This window comes from Pteropus alecto, unplaced genomic scaffold (assembly GCF_000325575.1).
Source record: "Pteropus alecto unplaced genomic scaffold, ASM32557v1 scaffold359, whole genome shotgun sequence".
Classification (NCBI taxonomy): domain Eukaryota; kingdom Metazoa; phylum Chordata; class Mammalia; order Chiroptera; family Pteropodidae; genus Pteropus; species Pteropus alecto.
The window spans coordinates 3,738-18,474 of record NW_006443119.1 but is presented as its reverse complement, the minus strand read 5'-3'; the positions used below and the strand labels follow the sequence as shown (position 1 = coordinate 18,474).

The 14,737-nt window shown below is 34.4% G+C and overlaps 1 protein-coding gene across 1 annotated transcript in view; it reads left to right on the top strand.

Moving 5' to 3' along the window:
* The window catches only part of C4BPA (complement component 4 binding protein alpha), a gene marked incomplete at its 3' end in the record, with an annotated part of 19,897 nt that overhangs the window by 1,954 nt on the left and 3,206 nt on the right, over window positions 1-14,737 (top strand). Inside the window, exons 2-6 of the mRNA XM_025040486.1 lie at window positions 4,346-4,512; window positions 5,454-5,639; window positions 6,492-6,591; window positions 12,686-12,771; window positions 12,938-13,132. Coding sequence (XP_024896254.1) covers window positions 4,371-4,512; window positions 5,454-5,639; window positions 6,492-6,591; window positions 12,686-12,771; window positions 12,938-13,132 — 709 coding nt within the window. The remainder of the gene's footprint in view (window positions 1-4,345; window positions 4,513-5,453; window positions 5,640-6,491; window positions 6,592-12,685; window positions 12,772-12,937; window positions 13,133-14,737) is intronic.

Sequence of the window (14,737 nt, the reverse complement as noted above, 5' to 3'; positions counted from 1 at the left end):
CACATTTTTTTTTTTTTAAATAAATCTAATAAGTGGTGGCCAGGGCTGGGGGCGGGTGAGAAATAGGGAGAGGTTGGTAGAAGGGTATAAACTTTCAGCTATAAGATGAAGATTTGAGGATCTAATGTAAAACATGGTGACTACAGTTGAAAACCCTGTATTGTAATTAAAACTTGCTAAGAGAGTAGAACTTAAATGTTCTTGCCAAAAAAAAAAGAGAGAGAGAGAGAGAGAAATATGTAAGGTGATAGATGTATTAATTAACTAGATGATGGGAGGGGGGACTATTTTTACAATGTATATGTATATCAAATCACCATGATGTGCACTTTAAATAACTTTTAATTTAGTCACTTATACCTCAATAAAGTTGAAATTTAAAAAAAAAAATTCAACAGAGTCAAAAGTTTTAGCTTGCTTTCAGGATTGCAAGTGAAAAGTATAGTAATTTCTTTCTGGATTTGCAAAGAAAACTCACAAATAGCTATACCTTTAAAAAACAGAAATGTTAATTTAAATATTATCCCAGCCCCCCAAAAACAAACAAACCCCCCCAAAAAACAATTTGCTGAGATAACCAGTCAGAATTATAGACTTTTCCAAGGTTAAAGGTTACATTCAAGTGGCAAAGCTATAATTTCTAAAGTCCAGGAACAAGTTCTTTCTTAGAAATATCATTTGCAAGGTCAGTTTTATGATGCAGATTAAGCTTTTTTGCACCTTCAGGGGAAGAGAAAGTATTTTCTCCTATTTTGCTGAGATTTCTTTCACTGATTTTTAAAATATCCACAATTTTCAGGCTAAGCGTGGAAATTCCACTAGTTAGCAACAAGAGTAAAGGAGGCTGGGCTGAATGGCTCAACATTTACACATGGGAAGTAACAGGGCAGAATAAGATTTTTATTAATAACTGAGTTTCTGGAGCATGTAAAGTTTTGCACCAATAGGAGACTGTTAGGCTTAGAGGTCTGTGATGGTCATGGATGATGGTCAAAGTCATAGGAGTAGGTGAGTCCCTCTCAGGAAGACAGTTAAATAAAGGTGAGGGAAAAAGAAGCCCTGGGCAAGCCCCCATGGGAGTCAGCAACTCTGCTCTGGGTGTGGGACTGGGTTTCACTGTGACCAAAGGCCACAGTGAAGACTCAGCCAAGTGCTTCTGGACCAAGTCCAGTGGGCTTTCCTCTGCATTGGGGCTTAAAGTATCTTGGTGATTCAGCCATCTGTCATTACAATTTTATATCATTATTATAATGATGTTTTGACTCTGAGAATTCCGGTCCTGTCAGAGTCACATTGCAACATCAATGCTGTCACTCTTTTCTAAAATATTTTTTCAATATTTACTATGTGCCATCCGTGCACCAAGCCCAGCCCCCTCTTAGCAATTCTGGGAGACATGTATAGCTATCAATCTTATTTTATAAAAAAGGAAATTGAAGCTTAGAGGAACTTAAAATATCTGGCCTGGGGGCACAAAATTCTCTTGTGGTAGAACCGTGGTTGAACTCACAGGGCCTGGGACTGACTCCAGAACCCATGCCCCAGGGCCTAGCCACATACTGTCCACCTGTGCCTGTGGCCTCGTGTAAGGCTGAGTGATATAAATCCCTCACAGCGTAGGGTTTGTGAGGCTGACTTTTACCTCCTGTCATAACCTATGGAGGGAGGAGCACTAGTTTTTTTTTTTATTCCTTCCCTTTATACTGTCCTCAGTTGACTGGTTGATTATATGATGACTTCAGGTTACGGATGGAGAAAACCCTATAATAAAATCTCTAGGTTGGGTTCTCATTAAGATACAGGTGTGTCTTGCTTTAAAATTCGTTAACCATAAATTGTCCCTTGGTGCTTTTGAATGTAAATTCAACAAACATTTATTGAATACTTTAATAACCGTGAGGCAGAATACTAGGTACTAGGTGGGACAGAGATGAATAAGAACTCACTCTCAGACTTCAAGTAGTAAAGACAGACTTCAGCTGTTAGTTACAAACCAAGTTAGAATCAGAGTTATAAATACTACACTGTAATTGGAATACGGAGACTTGCCTGGAGGACAAGAGGGGGCGTTGGAGAAGGGACTGGCAGAATGAATAGGAATTTAGGAGGAAAGAGCAAGAGATCAGAGGATATGGGCAGGGTAGGAGGGGTGAAAGTGTTTAGAATTGTTGGGGATCCAGGTAGTCCCCACCAGATGGAACATGGGGCTCAGACCAAACTTCTAAAAAGTTATTCACCAGAAGCCAATTGAGTGAATGCCAATTCCTGAAGGATCCGTTCACTGAAGTCAATTTGCTGAATTTATCAAATTGTTAATCTACTTAACATCATTTTATCGACTATATTCGATAATTATAAATATATTCTTTTTGGACGTAGCTAATGAATATATTCTTTGTAGCAGCATTTTAAATATTTTTTGTTCCATTTTCTGAAGGTAAGAATTTAATCTTATGGCTGTGTTTTTATAAATATACAGATAGTTTCTTGGAGTAAATTCAATGTATACATTTTTCTTGTGAATATATAGTAATGACAATTGAAACAATTCATATGGGGAATTTTCACTTTATACTATTATCCTCTTGATTTTTTATGGTGAAATTCTATTTTGCCAACATATTGGTATTTTGAAATCTCTTTCTTCAATTTCACGGAAGTTCAGTAAACATGGCAAATCTACTGACATCGAAAATTAAAGAAACTTATTTGTATAGTTTTTTTTGTAGTTCATAGAAGCTTTTATTGCCTGGGAGAAATTTATCATATTTAGTAAATTTCACAGATGATTTAGTGGACTGGTTTTTAATATGTGGAATTTGCCTTAACTTCAACTGTCTCCTGTCTCATTGGATTGCTAGGGCAGAAAGACAGAGATCTGAGATTGGGAGAGATATACTAGGAAAACAGAGAGAATGAAACACAAGAGAATATGCCTAAAATGTGGTTTCCGGCTCCTCCCAACTGACAACTGGTGGAGGAATGGCTTCATCAGAATAGAATTTGGGAAAGATAAGATTCTATGAATCATTACTCAATGAAGAAGTTAGGCCTCTCTACATAGTGTGAAGGGCCACTATAAACGTTTTTCTTCTATAATGTGGGACAGAAACATCTCTGAGAGAAATATTGAGGTGACTCCTTTTTATCTAAATGGATATGTGCTTAGTATGAATTATGGACACATGGGGAGTGTAGACTCATCTAGATGTAACAGAGATATCAGAATAAAAGATGAAATTCAACATTATATTGGGAGTGAACTTTGTATATTCCTTTAAGGACAAGACTCTTTCTAATGTAAATTTAAGATATATTGGTTTTACTAAAGGAAACAGGAGTGGTGGTGAAGAGAAAAATATCCTTCATGATTTTGCTTTAAATAAGTCTTTAAATAGTCTAATTAAATAACGAAAGTACATTTGTCACATATATTTTTCTTTTTTTTCCCTATCTCTACATATCTACATATATAGATCTCTATATATCTACCATATTTATATAAAACCATATAAATATAATGTTATTCTTATCACTATCTTATCACTATATAAATATGGTTTTATATACACATATAAAAAACTATTTTTTCAAAACTGCAAATTGCTTGATGGTTTATTGCCTCAATTGACAGTTGTCATGAAGAGCTCCCAAAACTATAGCAATCCAACTCCTCTTCTCTAGTTCATCATTTTCTTGCTTTTTCGTTTTGCTTTGTTTTACATTTGTTTCCTCTGCCATTTCCTTGGTCAGATCATCTCTGTGGCTCATCTGCAGTAGTCTTCTTAATTAACTTCCTTGTTTCTTCTCTCTGTTCACTTCAATCTTTCATGTACACATCTGCCATAGCGATCTTCTTAAATTATGTATCACTCCTTAGCTTACGAATAAAAAAACCAAAAACAATATCTAAATAAAAAAATAGATCATTATTCCCCAAAGAGTAGTGTCTATAAATTCCTAAACTTGGCTCTTATGTCCTATTCAGATACACATAGATTCTCACTCTTTAACCGTCTCCTTTTCTCAGACACTTTATTTTCCAGCACAGTATTATCTACTGCTCCCCAATTTCTCCGCATCCATTCTCTAACTTTTACAGCAAACCTAATGCAGATACAGCCACCTCCCATCTTTCCACTCAGAATTCATTCCTCCTCTGAGCAGAATGCTCCCATAGAGGCTACCACTCACTGTTATGTGTTGTGTAACATTTGTGCATATGTCTTTTCTTCTACTCTAGGCTGTAATTTCCTTGAAGACACAGATCCCATAGCCTTCATTCTGGTGCTTTATGATAAGTAGGAATTCAATGACTGTTTACTAAACTGAGTTCTTTCAGCAGAAAAGGATCGGAGAAGCAACAGGTCATGTACCCTCCAAGAGCTCCAAATGGAGCCCTTGATAGAAAGGGGAAAACGACAGCCTGGTCCTTCTCTAGATTGTGGAGAGTCTCTGATTCAACTCTGTTCCAAATAACCTTGGTCACTGCTCTTTTGTCTACTGTTCTTGGTGAGTAATAAGGAGACAAGTTCAGACTGGCAACAAATACTCAAGATCATCTACTTGTTTGTTCACTTTTAAGACTAACGAAGAGAAGATTAAGGCTTTGGCAGAAATCCAGCTTCAACAACAAAGGGTTTATTTGACTGGGAATTTGGAATTTATTTGAAATTTGGAATTATTTGGAATTTAAGGAGAATTTGCTTTACCTCTACAAGAGGCAGTTTTCTAGACACTTTCCCCTAGATTTCTTCTCCAGGAATTTCCTAATCTGTCTCCCAACAATGACTTGAAACAAATCTATATTGTCTATCAGCCTGGCTGAACAATTTTCACTACAGTGGGTTTATCTAGAATGGAGAGGGGAAGTGTACACTACTACTGTGGCTCCTAAAAGGTAAATTGGTTCTGTATTTAATTCTTGCAAGGAAAGCAGGATTAAGGCTTTTATTATTCAAGGGCTTTATGCTTCTTCCTTTGTATCACTCAAAATCCAAAAGGTACAAAAAAGTACAAATTAAAAATGTTATTCTTATCACTATCCCAGCAACCCAGTTACCCTTTCCAGAGGCAAACAATGTTACATAAAGTAATTATTAGTGAAATACTCTATTTCTTTTGAGGAAAATTGTAGGGACGTCTAGCTTTGCACAGATACATCTGAGTCAGCAGATATGGGAAATCTGATAGACTAATGAAATCATGTCTGCCATTCTTTTAAAATAAATTATCTCATATACAACAGGAAAAGAATGAAAAATTTCTCCCTTTTTTTATTATCGTTGACCATTCACTGGATTTGTTGAATAATAGAGATAATAGGAGTTATTATTTTTCTTGACTAGAGGAGAAAAGAATGGTTCTTGTTCTAAAAATCATACTACTGTAAACATTAAGGTACCGCGTCCCAAGCTACAACTTCTGGTGCTCTTTGTCATTTTGGTGTCCAGGTGATTGTGGTCCCCCTCCCTATTTAAACTTTGCTTCTCCAATAAATGAATTCAATGAGACAAACTTCAAAACTGGAACTTCTCTGAAATACACCTGCCGCCCCGGCTACATAAAGACCGGTTCAAGAAATCAATTTGTTACCTGTGACTCAAGAGGCACATGGTACTACAGTGATTTCTGCGTCAGTAAGTAGGAACATTTATTTTTCTTATTTGTGCTTTTCCCATTTTTCAAAGTTGTCTCAGGGACTAAGCTTTCTGAATACAAATGAGAATCTTTAGTCACTAAGAAACCACTCAATTTGTCAATGACTGATTTCAATGTACACAGGTATGTCACTTTTTGAAAAATATAAACAAGCAAACAAGTAAATAAAAGAGAAAAATTAGGAGCTATCTAGTTGCATTGAAAAATAAGTCCATTCTTTACAACATAATTCAGTAAATACTTCTTCCAGAAGTTAACTATAAATTCAATTTTAATATATTGAAAACGAGATTCACTCTTTACAAATTGTACAAAGTTATATGCCTAGAAAGTGATAATGCAGTTTCCAAAGAAAGCTCACCCAAAATACTTGCTGTATTTGGAAGAAGATGCTATGATTCTCTCTCAGTTGAGACTATATTCTGTGATGTTTTTCCGATAATAAGGGTGTACAATCTATACTATTTTTTGTTTGTTTTTCCTTTTGTGACCAAGGTAATGCATATTTGAATGGCCTAAGTTCAAAGTATACACCACTGCCATAAAATAAAACATAACTTCCTGGTCGGTGTGCTAAATCCTAGACTGTAGGTGAGATTGCCACAGTAATTTAGCTGACCATCTTTCTCTATTGGTAAAAGATAACAGAAAAAATTAGATCGATTTTTGAATTTATTTTTTTGCTCCAAAATAAAAATTCAGTGAGCCAGGATCAGAAATAAATTTGAATTTGAACCTCTGGTCTTTCTGGAAGCAGAGGTCAAAGCTTCTCTAATTCCATGTCTGTGAGTAATTGAAATCACTAATCTTCATTTTTAATTTTCTCTCAGAGAGATCATGCAGCAACCCAGGAGAATTACGTAATGGGCAAGTGATCATTGAGAAAGATCTTTCTTTTGGATCACATATCGAATTCAGCTGTTTAGAAGGGTGAGTGCGAGGCAATCTAGAAACAATACATTTTTTAAAATTAATTTTTAAAAATCACTAATGTGTTTATATGTTTCAAAAGAAATGATATAAGAAATTATATACTGAGAATCCTCGCTTCTACTCTATCACCATCCACCTCATTCTTTCCTGCCCTTAAACAGGGATCTACTTTTATTGGTTTCTTATGCATCTTTCTAGTGAGTTTACTTTTACAAATACAAACTAAGAAATTAGTATATTAGTTTTATTTTGCACCTTTTCAATAACAAACGTAGTTTTGAATCTTGCTTTATTTTTTTACTTATCAGTATATATAGAAGATATTTCTGTGTTTTTGCATAAAGAGGTTCCTCATTTATTTCCTTTTACAACCGCATAAAATTTAATTATGGGATATATCATGGATTAACAATCTTTTTGATGGATCCATGAATATTTCCAATCTTTTGCTATTCTGAACAGTACTCTTATTAATTATCTTGTATATTTATCATTTTGTACATATAGAGTTATATCTGTGGAGCAAAATCCCAGAATGGGATTTCTGGGTCAAAAAATCATATGTTTGAAAATTTGAAAAATATTGCAAATTGTTCTCATAGGGGATTACATGATTTTGCAGATATGCTAATGTTTGTTTCTCCATAAACTTTCCAACTAAGTGTATTGTCAAGTTTTGAAAACTTGTCAGAATTTTGAAAATTTTCCAATTTTAGAGGTAAAAATAAAATCTCACTATAGTTTCAGTGTATATTTTTCTTTTTATGAGTGAAGTCGAGCATATTTTTTTATGTTAAGAGATGTTTGTATTTATTTGTGTACTACTTGGATGTCCTTTGCCTATTTTCTTTTCTTGAGTTGAATTTTTGGTTCTTAATTCCTAGGTGATATACATACATGAACCTATGTATTAGGATTTGAACTTTGTTTCTGATATAAGCTCAACTTTTCCCCAAAGTATGTAATTTTTTTTTGACTTGGCTATTGGTATGTTTTTTCTTCTCAAGGAGAATTTTTTTATGTTGTCAAATTTATCAATCTCGCTTTTAAAAATGGCTTCTAGATTTTAAGTCTTAATTTAAAAGGCCTTCCCCAATACAAGATTTTAAACTATTTTCCCAGTTTTATTCTACAACTTTATGTTCTTATATCCTTTAACATTTAAAGCTTTGATCCATTTGGAGTCAATATATTGTGTAGAGCATATGAGGTACATATCCTAGTCTGTATTTTTCTGTATGGCTTTCCTGTTATCCCAACTTCATTTATTAAAAAGTCCATCTTCAATCTAATGACTCGGGAGTGCTTTTTGATATTATATTGAATTCCTATATGCATCCAGGTCTTTTTCCAGACTTTTCATTAAATGCCATTGTTTTGCCTGCATATTCATGTATACAATACACAGTCTTCTACTTAGTGAGGCTTTATATGTTTTAATAGCCAATATGGATCTATTGTTCTTCTTTTTCAGAATTTTCCTGACAATACCTTTTTTTTTCTATGTGAACTTTAAAGTTCGGCATATTTTAAAATCAGTGTTGGATTTGTTTTTAACTTAATTTTAGGAGAATTTTTTTAAATGTTGACTCTCCCTAGATATGTTACTGTAGGGAAGGCAAAACTTTACCTCTACCTCTTAGAATCTCTGGTGAGGCCTGAGAATTAGTTGACATAAGACAGATTAACAAGAAAAAAGCATACAGATTTTATTTTTACAGGTACATGGGAGCCTTCACAGGAAAATAAAGACCCCACAGCAGTTAGACTGAACAAAGAACAATAACAGTAACTAAAATATACGGAGAAACAAAAGAAAATAAGGGTTATTTTGACAAGATCTGTTTGTACATATTTCTCTTGGTCTCAACTCCCTCTTTGGTGAAAAGAATGTTCTTTTCCTCCTGGTATAGGGAAGGCACCTTTCTCATGGGATTTTGCTTTCCTGCTTTCAGGAAGAAAGGGGAAGGTCAGAGCACCCTTCCTACACCAGCTGTTTTTCAAGCACCGTTAGCTCTCAATGATCCTTATGCTAAAGTCACACGTTTTGGTGTGGCATATTCTGCCCCATTAATTTGCCTTTTTCTCCTTTATTCTTCCAAGAGTGTTTCAAAGTTTTCTTCACATGGATTTTGCACTTTTTGAAGTGTTTAAGTCTAGATATTTTATTCTTGCTATTTTAATTTTCTTTTATCATTTTAACCATTAATTTAAAAAATTTTAAAGATTTTTATTAAAATATAGCCAGCATATAATATTATATTACTTTCAGATGTATACTGTAGTTATTCAACATTTATATACCTAAAGAAGTGATTACCATGATGAGCCTAGTGACCATCTGACACCTTACAATGCCATCACAATATTATCAACTATATTCCTTATACTGTATAACACTTCTCCATGACTTAATTGTTTTATAACAAGAGGAAATTTGAACCTATTATTCCTCTTCACCTTTTTCCACCCCTTTTTCTGATTTTTCAATTATGGTTTACATTCAGTATTATTTTATATTAGTCTCAGGTGAACAGCATAGTGGTTAGACATACATATAATTTATGAACTTTCCCCCGACTAGTCTAGTACCCAACAGGCACTGTAAATAGTTATTACCATATTATGGACTGTATTCCCAATGCTGTATTTTAACATCCCCATGACTCTTTTGTAAGTACCAATTTGTACTTCTTAATCCCCTTATCTTTCTCACTCCAATCTCAGACCTCTCTCGACTGGCAACCACCAGCTTGTCCCCTGCATCTATGAGTCTGTTTCTGTTTTATTTGTTTAGTTGTTCTTTAGATTCCACACGTAAGTAAAATCATATGGTATTTGTCCTTCTTTGTCTGACATATGTCACTTAGCATAATACCTTCCATGTACATCCATGTTATCACAAATGGTAAGATTTCATTCTTTTTTTTTTTTACGGGTGAGTAATATTTCAATTTATATATGAATCAATTCTTCTTTATCCAATCGTCTATTGATGGGCACTTACATTGCTTTCATATTTTGGCTATTGTAAATAATGCTGCAATGAACATAGGGGTGCATGTATCTTTTCAAATTAGTGCTTTGGATTTTTTTTTTAGACAAACATCCAGAGGTGGAATTGCTGGGTCATATGGTAGTTGTATTTTTAATTTTTGGAGGAACCTCCACATTGTTTTCCATGGTGGCTGCAGCAATTGGCAATCCCACCAACAGTGCATGAAGATTCCCTTTTCTCTACATCCTTGGTAATATTTGCTTGTGATTTATTGATGATGACCATTCTGGCAGGTGTGAGGTGATATCTCATTGTGGTTTTAATTTGCGTTTCTCTGATGATTAGTTACATTGAGCATCTTTTCATATGTCTATTGGCCATCTGTACATCCTCTTTGGAGAAATGTCTATTTGGGTCCTCCACCCATTTTTTAATTGGATTGTTAGTTTTTTGCTGTTAAGTTGCATGAGTTCTTTATAAATTGTGGATGTCAACCCCTTTTTGGATGCATCATTGGCAAATATCTTCTCCCATGCAGTAGGAGTCTTTCTGTTTCGTTGATGGTTTACCTTCCTGTGCGAACCCTTTTTAGTTTGATGTAGTCCCATTTGTTTATTTTGTTTGTTTCCCTTGCTCGAAGTGACCTATCAGAAAAAATATTCCTAAGAACAATGCCAGAGAGTTTATAGCCTATGTTTTCTTCCAGGAGTTTTATGGTTTGGGGTCTGTCATTTAAGTCTACAATCCATTTTGAGTTTATTCTTGTATATGGTATAAGAAGTGGTCTAGTTTTATTTTTTTTATATGTATCTGTCAAGTTTCCCAACACCATTGATTGACTAGACTGTTCTTTACCCCATTGTCTATTCTTTCCTCCTTTGTCATAGATTAATTGACCATATAGGTGTGGGTTTTTTACTGGGCTATCTATTCTGTTCCATTGATCTATGTTTTTGTTTTTATGCCAATATCTTGCTGGTTCGATTACTGTAGGCTCAGTATAGTTAGATGCCAGGTAGTGTGATACCTCCATTTTGTTCTTTTTATTCAAGATTGCCATGGCTATTTAGGGTCTTTTGTCATTCCATATAAGTTTTAGAATTATTTGTTCGAGTTCTTTAAAAAGTGCCAATTACATTTATTGATATGAGTGATTGCTATAGACTTGGTTTTATTATGTTATTTCATATTTTATACTCTATATATTTGCTATTTAAGAAGGTTTAAAATTTGGTTCTAGTGGTTACCTATATACATTTACATTAATATAATATCATTATTCCCCTTTATTTTTAGGCAGTTTAAATTTGTTCCCTGTTATGAGCAACAGTAAATTTACCTTGTATTCTCTCCTCCTCACCCCTCTGTCTTTTCTAGCAGTAAATTTATGTCCTTTGTATTATCTTAATGTTTATATTTAACATTACTGTTAAATACTCATATGTGTCTATAGCTCGATTTCACTCCCAACTCTTGAGGATAAGGTAATGAGGGGGTTTGTTTTGTTTTGCATTTTCTCCCACATCTCCTATTATTTGTTAGTTATATTATTTCAGCACTGTCAGAGCATATAAATTTGTATTTATTTCAGTCACTCTTAACCTTACCTTTGTTCTTGTCCTAGATCTTCATGTTCAGTGCTCACTACGAGTTGTTTTTTGCTTGTTTTTATTGAAATTTACCCTGTCGTTGCTTGGTTGGCTATAGTTTGTCCTCTGGCGATTTCCTAAAAGAAAAGCTCCAAGATAAATTATTCCTTGAGTTCTTACAGGTTCAGTGCTATCTGAGAACTTGATATTTATATACATGGCTGGGCATAAAGTCTTTGGCTCATACTTTCTTTTCTTGACTATCTTATAGGTTTTGCTCCATATCCTTTTCTAGTGGATGTTGCTGTAGAGAACTCTGATGCCTACCTGGATTTTTTATTCCCATATATGACTTGGTCTTTGTTTGGCTATCCAAAGATATTATTCTTTATATTTGATATATAATAATCCTACTCTTAGTTATTTTGATACAAACAATTTAGTTCATTTTTTTGTTGCTGTGACATACAATTTTAAAATGTAGATTAAAGTATTTTATTTTTGTAATATTGACTTGAAATACATTTTTAAATAGCTATTTTATTGTTTTGTGCTCCTTCTTCGTGTATTCCAGTGAAATATATTCTAATTTTCCTTTGCTTGTCATCTATACCTCACATTTTTCCTTATTTTTGTTGTTTTATCATGTTTATTCTGTTTCTCTTGTTGTGAATAACTGCTAAGAAGAGAAGTGAGAAGATTCATAACTATGGTGCTATTGGAACATTGAAATGTTTCTATTAGAATAACCAGAAAACAGTACTTTTCATTTGTTTTCCTGGCTAAGTTAGGAAAATTACATTTTGAAGAAATTTCAAAATGCAGTAATGTAGAATTCTCACTGTATCTTATCTTATTAAAAGATTTTTTTCCTTTAAGTTATTATTAAATAAGCTTGAGAGGCTCTTAAATTGCTGAAGGTAACATTTGTGTTAGTGTTCAATCATACTGTACATTATTCCTCAATGATAGTATAATTTGAAATCATACTAACAATGCTTTTATTTTATTTTATTTTTCTGTTACCAAACTACATAGAGAGCAGCAGGCTTAGAACTTGTCAAGAGCATAAAAATAGGGATCATGAACAGGGAATTAATGGTGTATGGAAGAGAGTAATCATCTGAAAGTCAAAAGGAGGCTGCAAACAATGAAAGTTTGAAGTCAGTAATCTAGCTGGTACTCTCATTCAACATGCATGACACACTCAATTGAATCTTTTACCCTATATTGTCCTGCTTGAGCTCTGGATGAACTTCATGACTGACATTTAGTAGATGCTCAATACTAGATTACAGAATAAAAGAACAAGTGAACAAACACATCTCATTGCAATGGTGAAATTTTACTGAATGGAGTGCTCAGTGGGAAGTATTATCTGAGGAAACATTTTTTTTTCCATTTTTTAATATTGAGTAACAATTTTATTTGTTCAGATACTTTTATCCAATTTAATTTAGGATAGAAAGAACACCACTAAAATCTCCAATCTTATTTTATTCAGGTATATCTTAATGGGCTCAACCACTAGTTATTGTGAAGTCCAAGATAAAACAGTTGGCTGGAGTAATTCTTTTCCAGAATGTGTAAGTAAGTAAGGACTTTTTCTGACTTGACTATAAACTTATGTTAGGTGATAAAAGTCCTGTATATCTTTGCTGCTTTTTGTACTGTTCATTAGAATTTGCATCATGAATGTTAGATTTATAAGGATGCCTTACCTGATTATTTCTTTCTCTTTACTCACTCATCCCAGTTGCCAATTGTGAGCCCCCTCCTGATATCATCAACGGCAAGCGCAGTGGTGGAAATGAAGATATCTACACATATGGCTCTTCTGTCACTTATAGGTGTAACCCTGGCTTCTCAATGTTAGGCAAAGCTTCCATTTCTTGCATGGTGGAGAACAAAACAATAGGTGTCTGGAGTCCCAGCCCTCCTACTTGTAAAAGTAAGTCACATTTGAATTGTTGAATTATGCTTTGGATTTTTCTCTTTTGTTTAAAGGAGCAAAGAAGGTACATTTATTAGGGGAAATGAAATGATTTAAAGACAAATAAATTATTGCAATGATGAAATCATTTATTTGGTCAGCTTATACTGATGCATGCTATACCAGTATATAGTAACAAACAGCACCAATATCTCATTGGCTTTGCAAAGTAGAAGTTAATTCTCATTCATACTGTGTGCACTGCATTTCTAGAAGACTCTTTAGTTATTAGTTTAGCAACCAGTTTAGCAATCCAGGTTGATCTTGTGGCACCTCCATATTAAGATACGCTTTCACAATGTCTTCAGTAGAGGAAGAAAGAAAAGCAAATTGCGCCCTGGGTTTTAAGAGCTTTGGTCTTAAAACCAAATATGGTCCAGAGCAGTATAATCCATTGTGGACCTGAATGATATCACTACATATTACTTTACATTGCAGCCGTTTATCCAAAACTCATAATGTATAGATCCTACCTACCTTAAGGGAACCGGGGAATATCATCTTTTGTCTGTTCAGGAAGCAGAGCTGGAAATATTGGTTAGCACTTGTAATGTCAACCACATATCCCTACATAGCAAGCAAAACCTAACCACCAGAAGGTCAACAAGACAAAGCAAATAGTAATTGAGCCAGAAGATATACTGTGGTATTGCTAGTTTGCTAATCTAAGGCATCTTCCTTTGCTACTTATTGCCTAATAGTATCACTTACTATTCTGATTCCCCACAGGACACAATCAAATCAGGGAATGAGAGAGCATGATACTGCAAACAGTCCAAAATGCCTGGAGTCTAGACTGCAAGAGGTGGAAATGGCAGAGACTGAGGTTGGAAAGTTAGCAGGGTCAGGTTATGAAGGGCCTCATGTGTCACTCTTGGGAGTTCAGAATGAAGTTGAAGCGGAAACATTAAAAGTCTTTAACCAGGAGATTTAATATGTTGCATTTTAGAAAAGTAACTCTGGCTGAAACAAAATTTAACCCACAGGAACTTGTTGCAACCATCCAGACAAGAAGTAAAGGTGGCTTCAACTTTAGCTGTGGCAGTGGGCCTGGAGAGAGGTTGAGGAATTGTAGAGGAATTAAGGTGGTAGGACTTGACTGTCTGCTGAGGGAGGAAGGCAGTTTGTTCTTTGCTTGTGATGGTGTAGATCTCTGATGCCCTGGCTGCCTCATCGTCATGACCATTGAATCATTATCATTGGCCACTGACCCTCCACCAACATCATCAAGGAAAGTCAGTAATATATGCGGACTTTGAGATAATGTGTTTTTTTTCTGGGTTACACATGGCTAATTTTTCTTGGGAAACTGAGGAAGTTGAAGTTATCCATGATCATCTCGTAATAGAACCAACATAATGGGACCTCATTTTATTGAGGCTTTTGAAAGTTGAAAAATATATAAATGCATTTAAAAATGTTTCCTTTGTATCTACTTGACATGTACTGTATCCAGCTTTTCTGTTATAATCAGAACTGGATTAGCAATAGCAGTAATATCCTTATTGTCATTTCTCTTTCATAATCCACTTGTCTTTTCTTATGATTCTTTAGCAATCATCT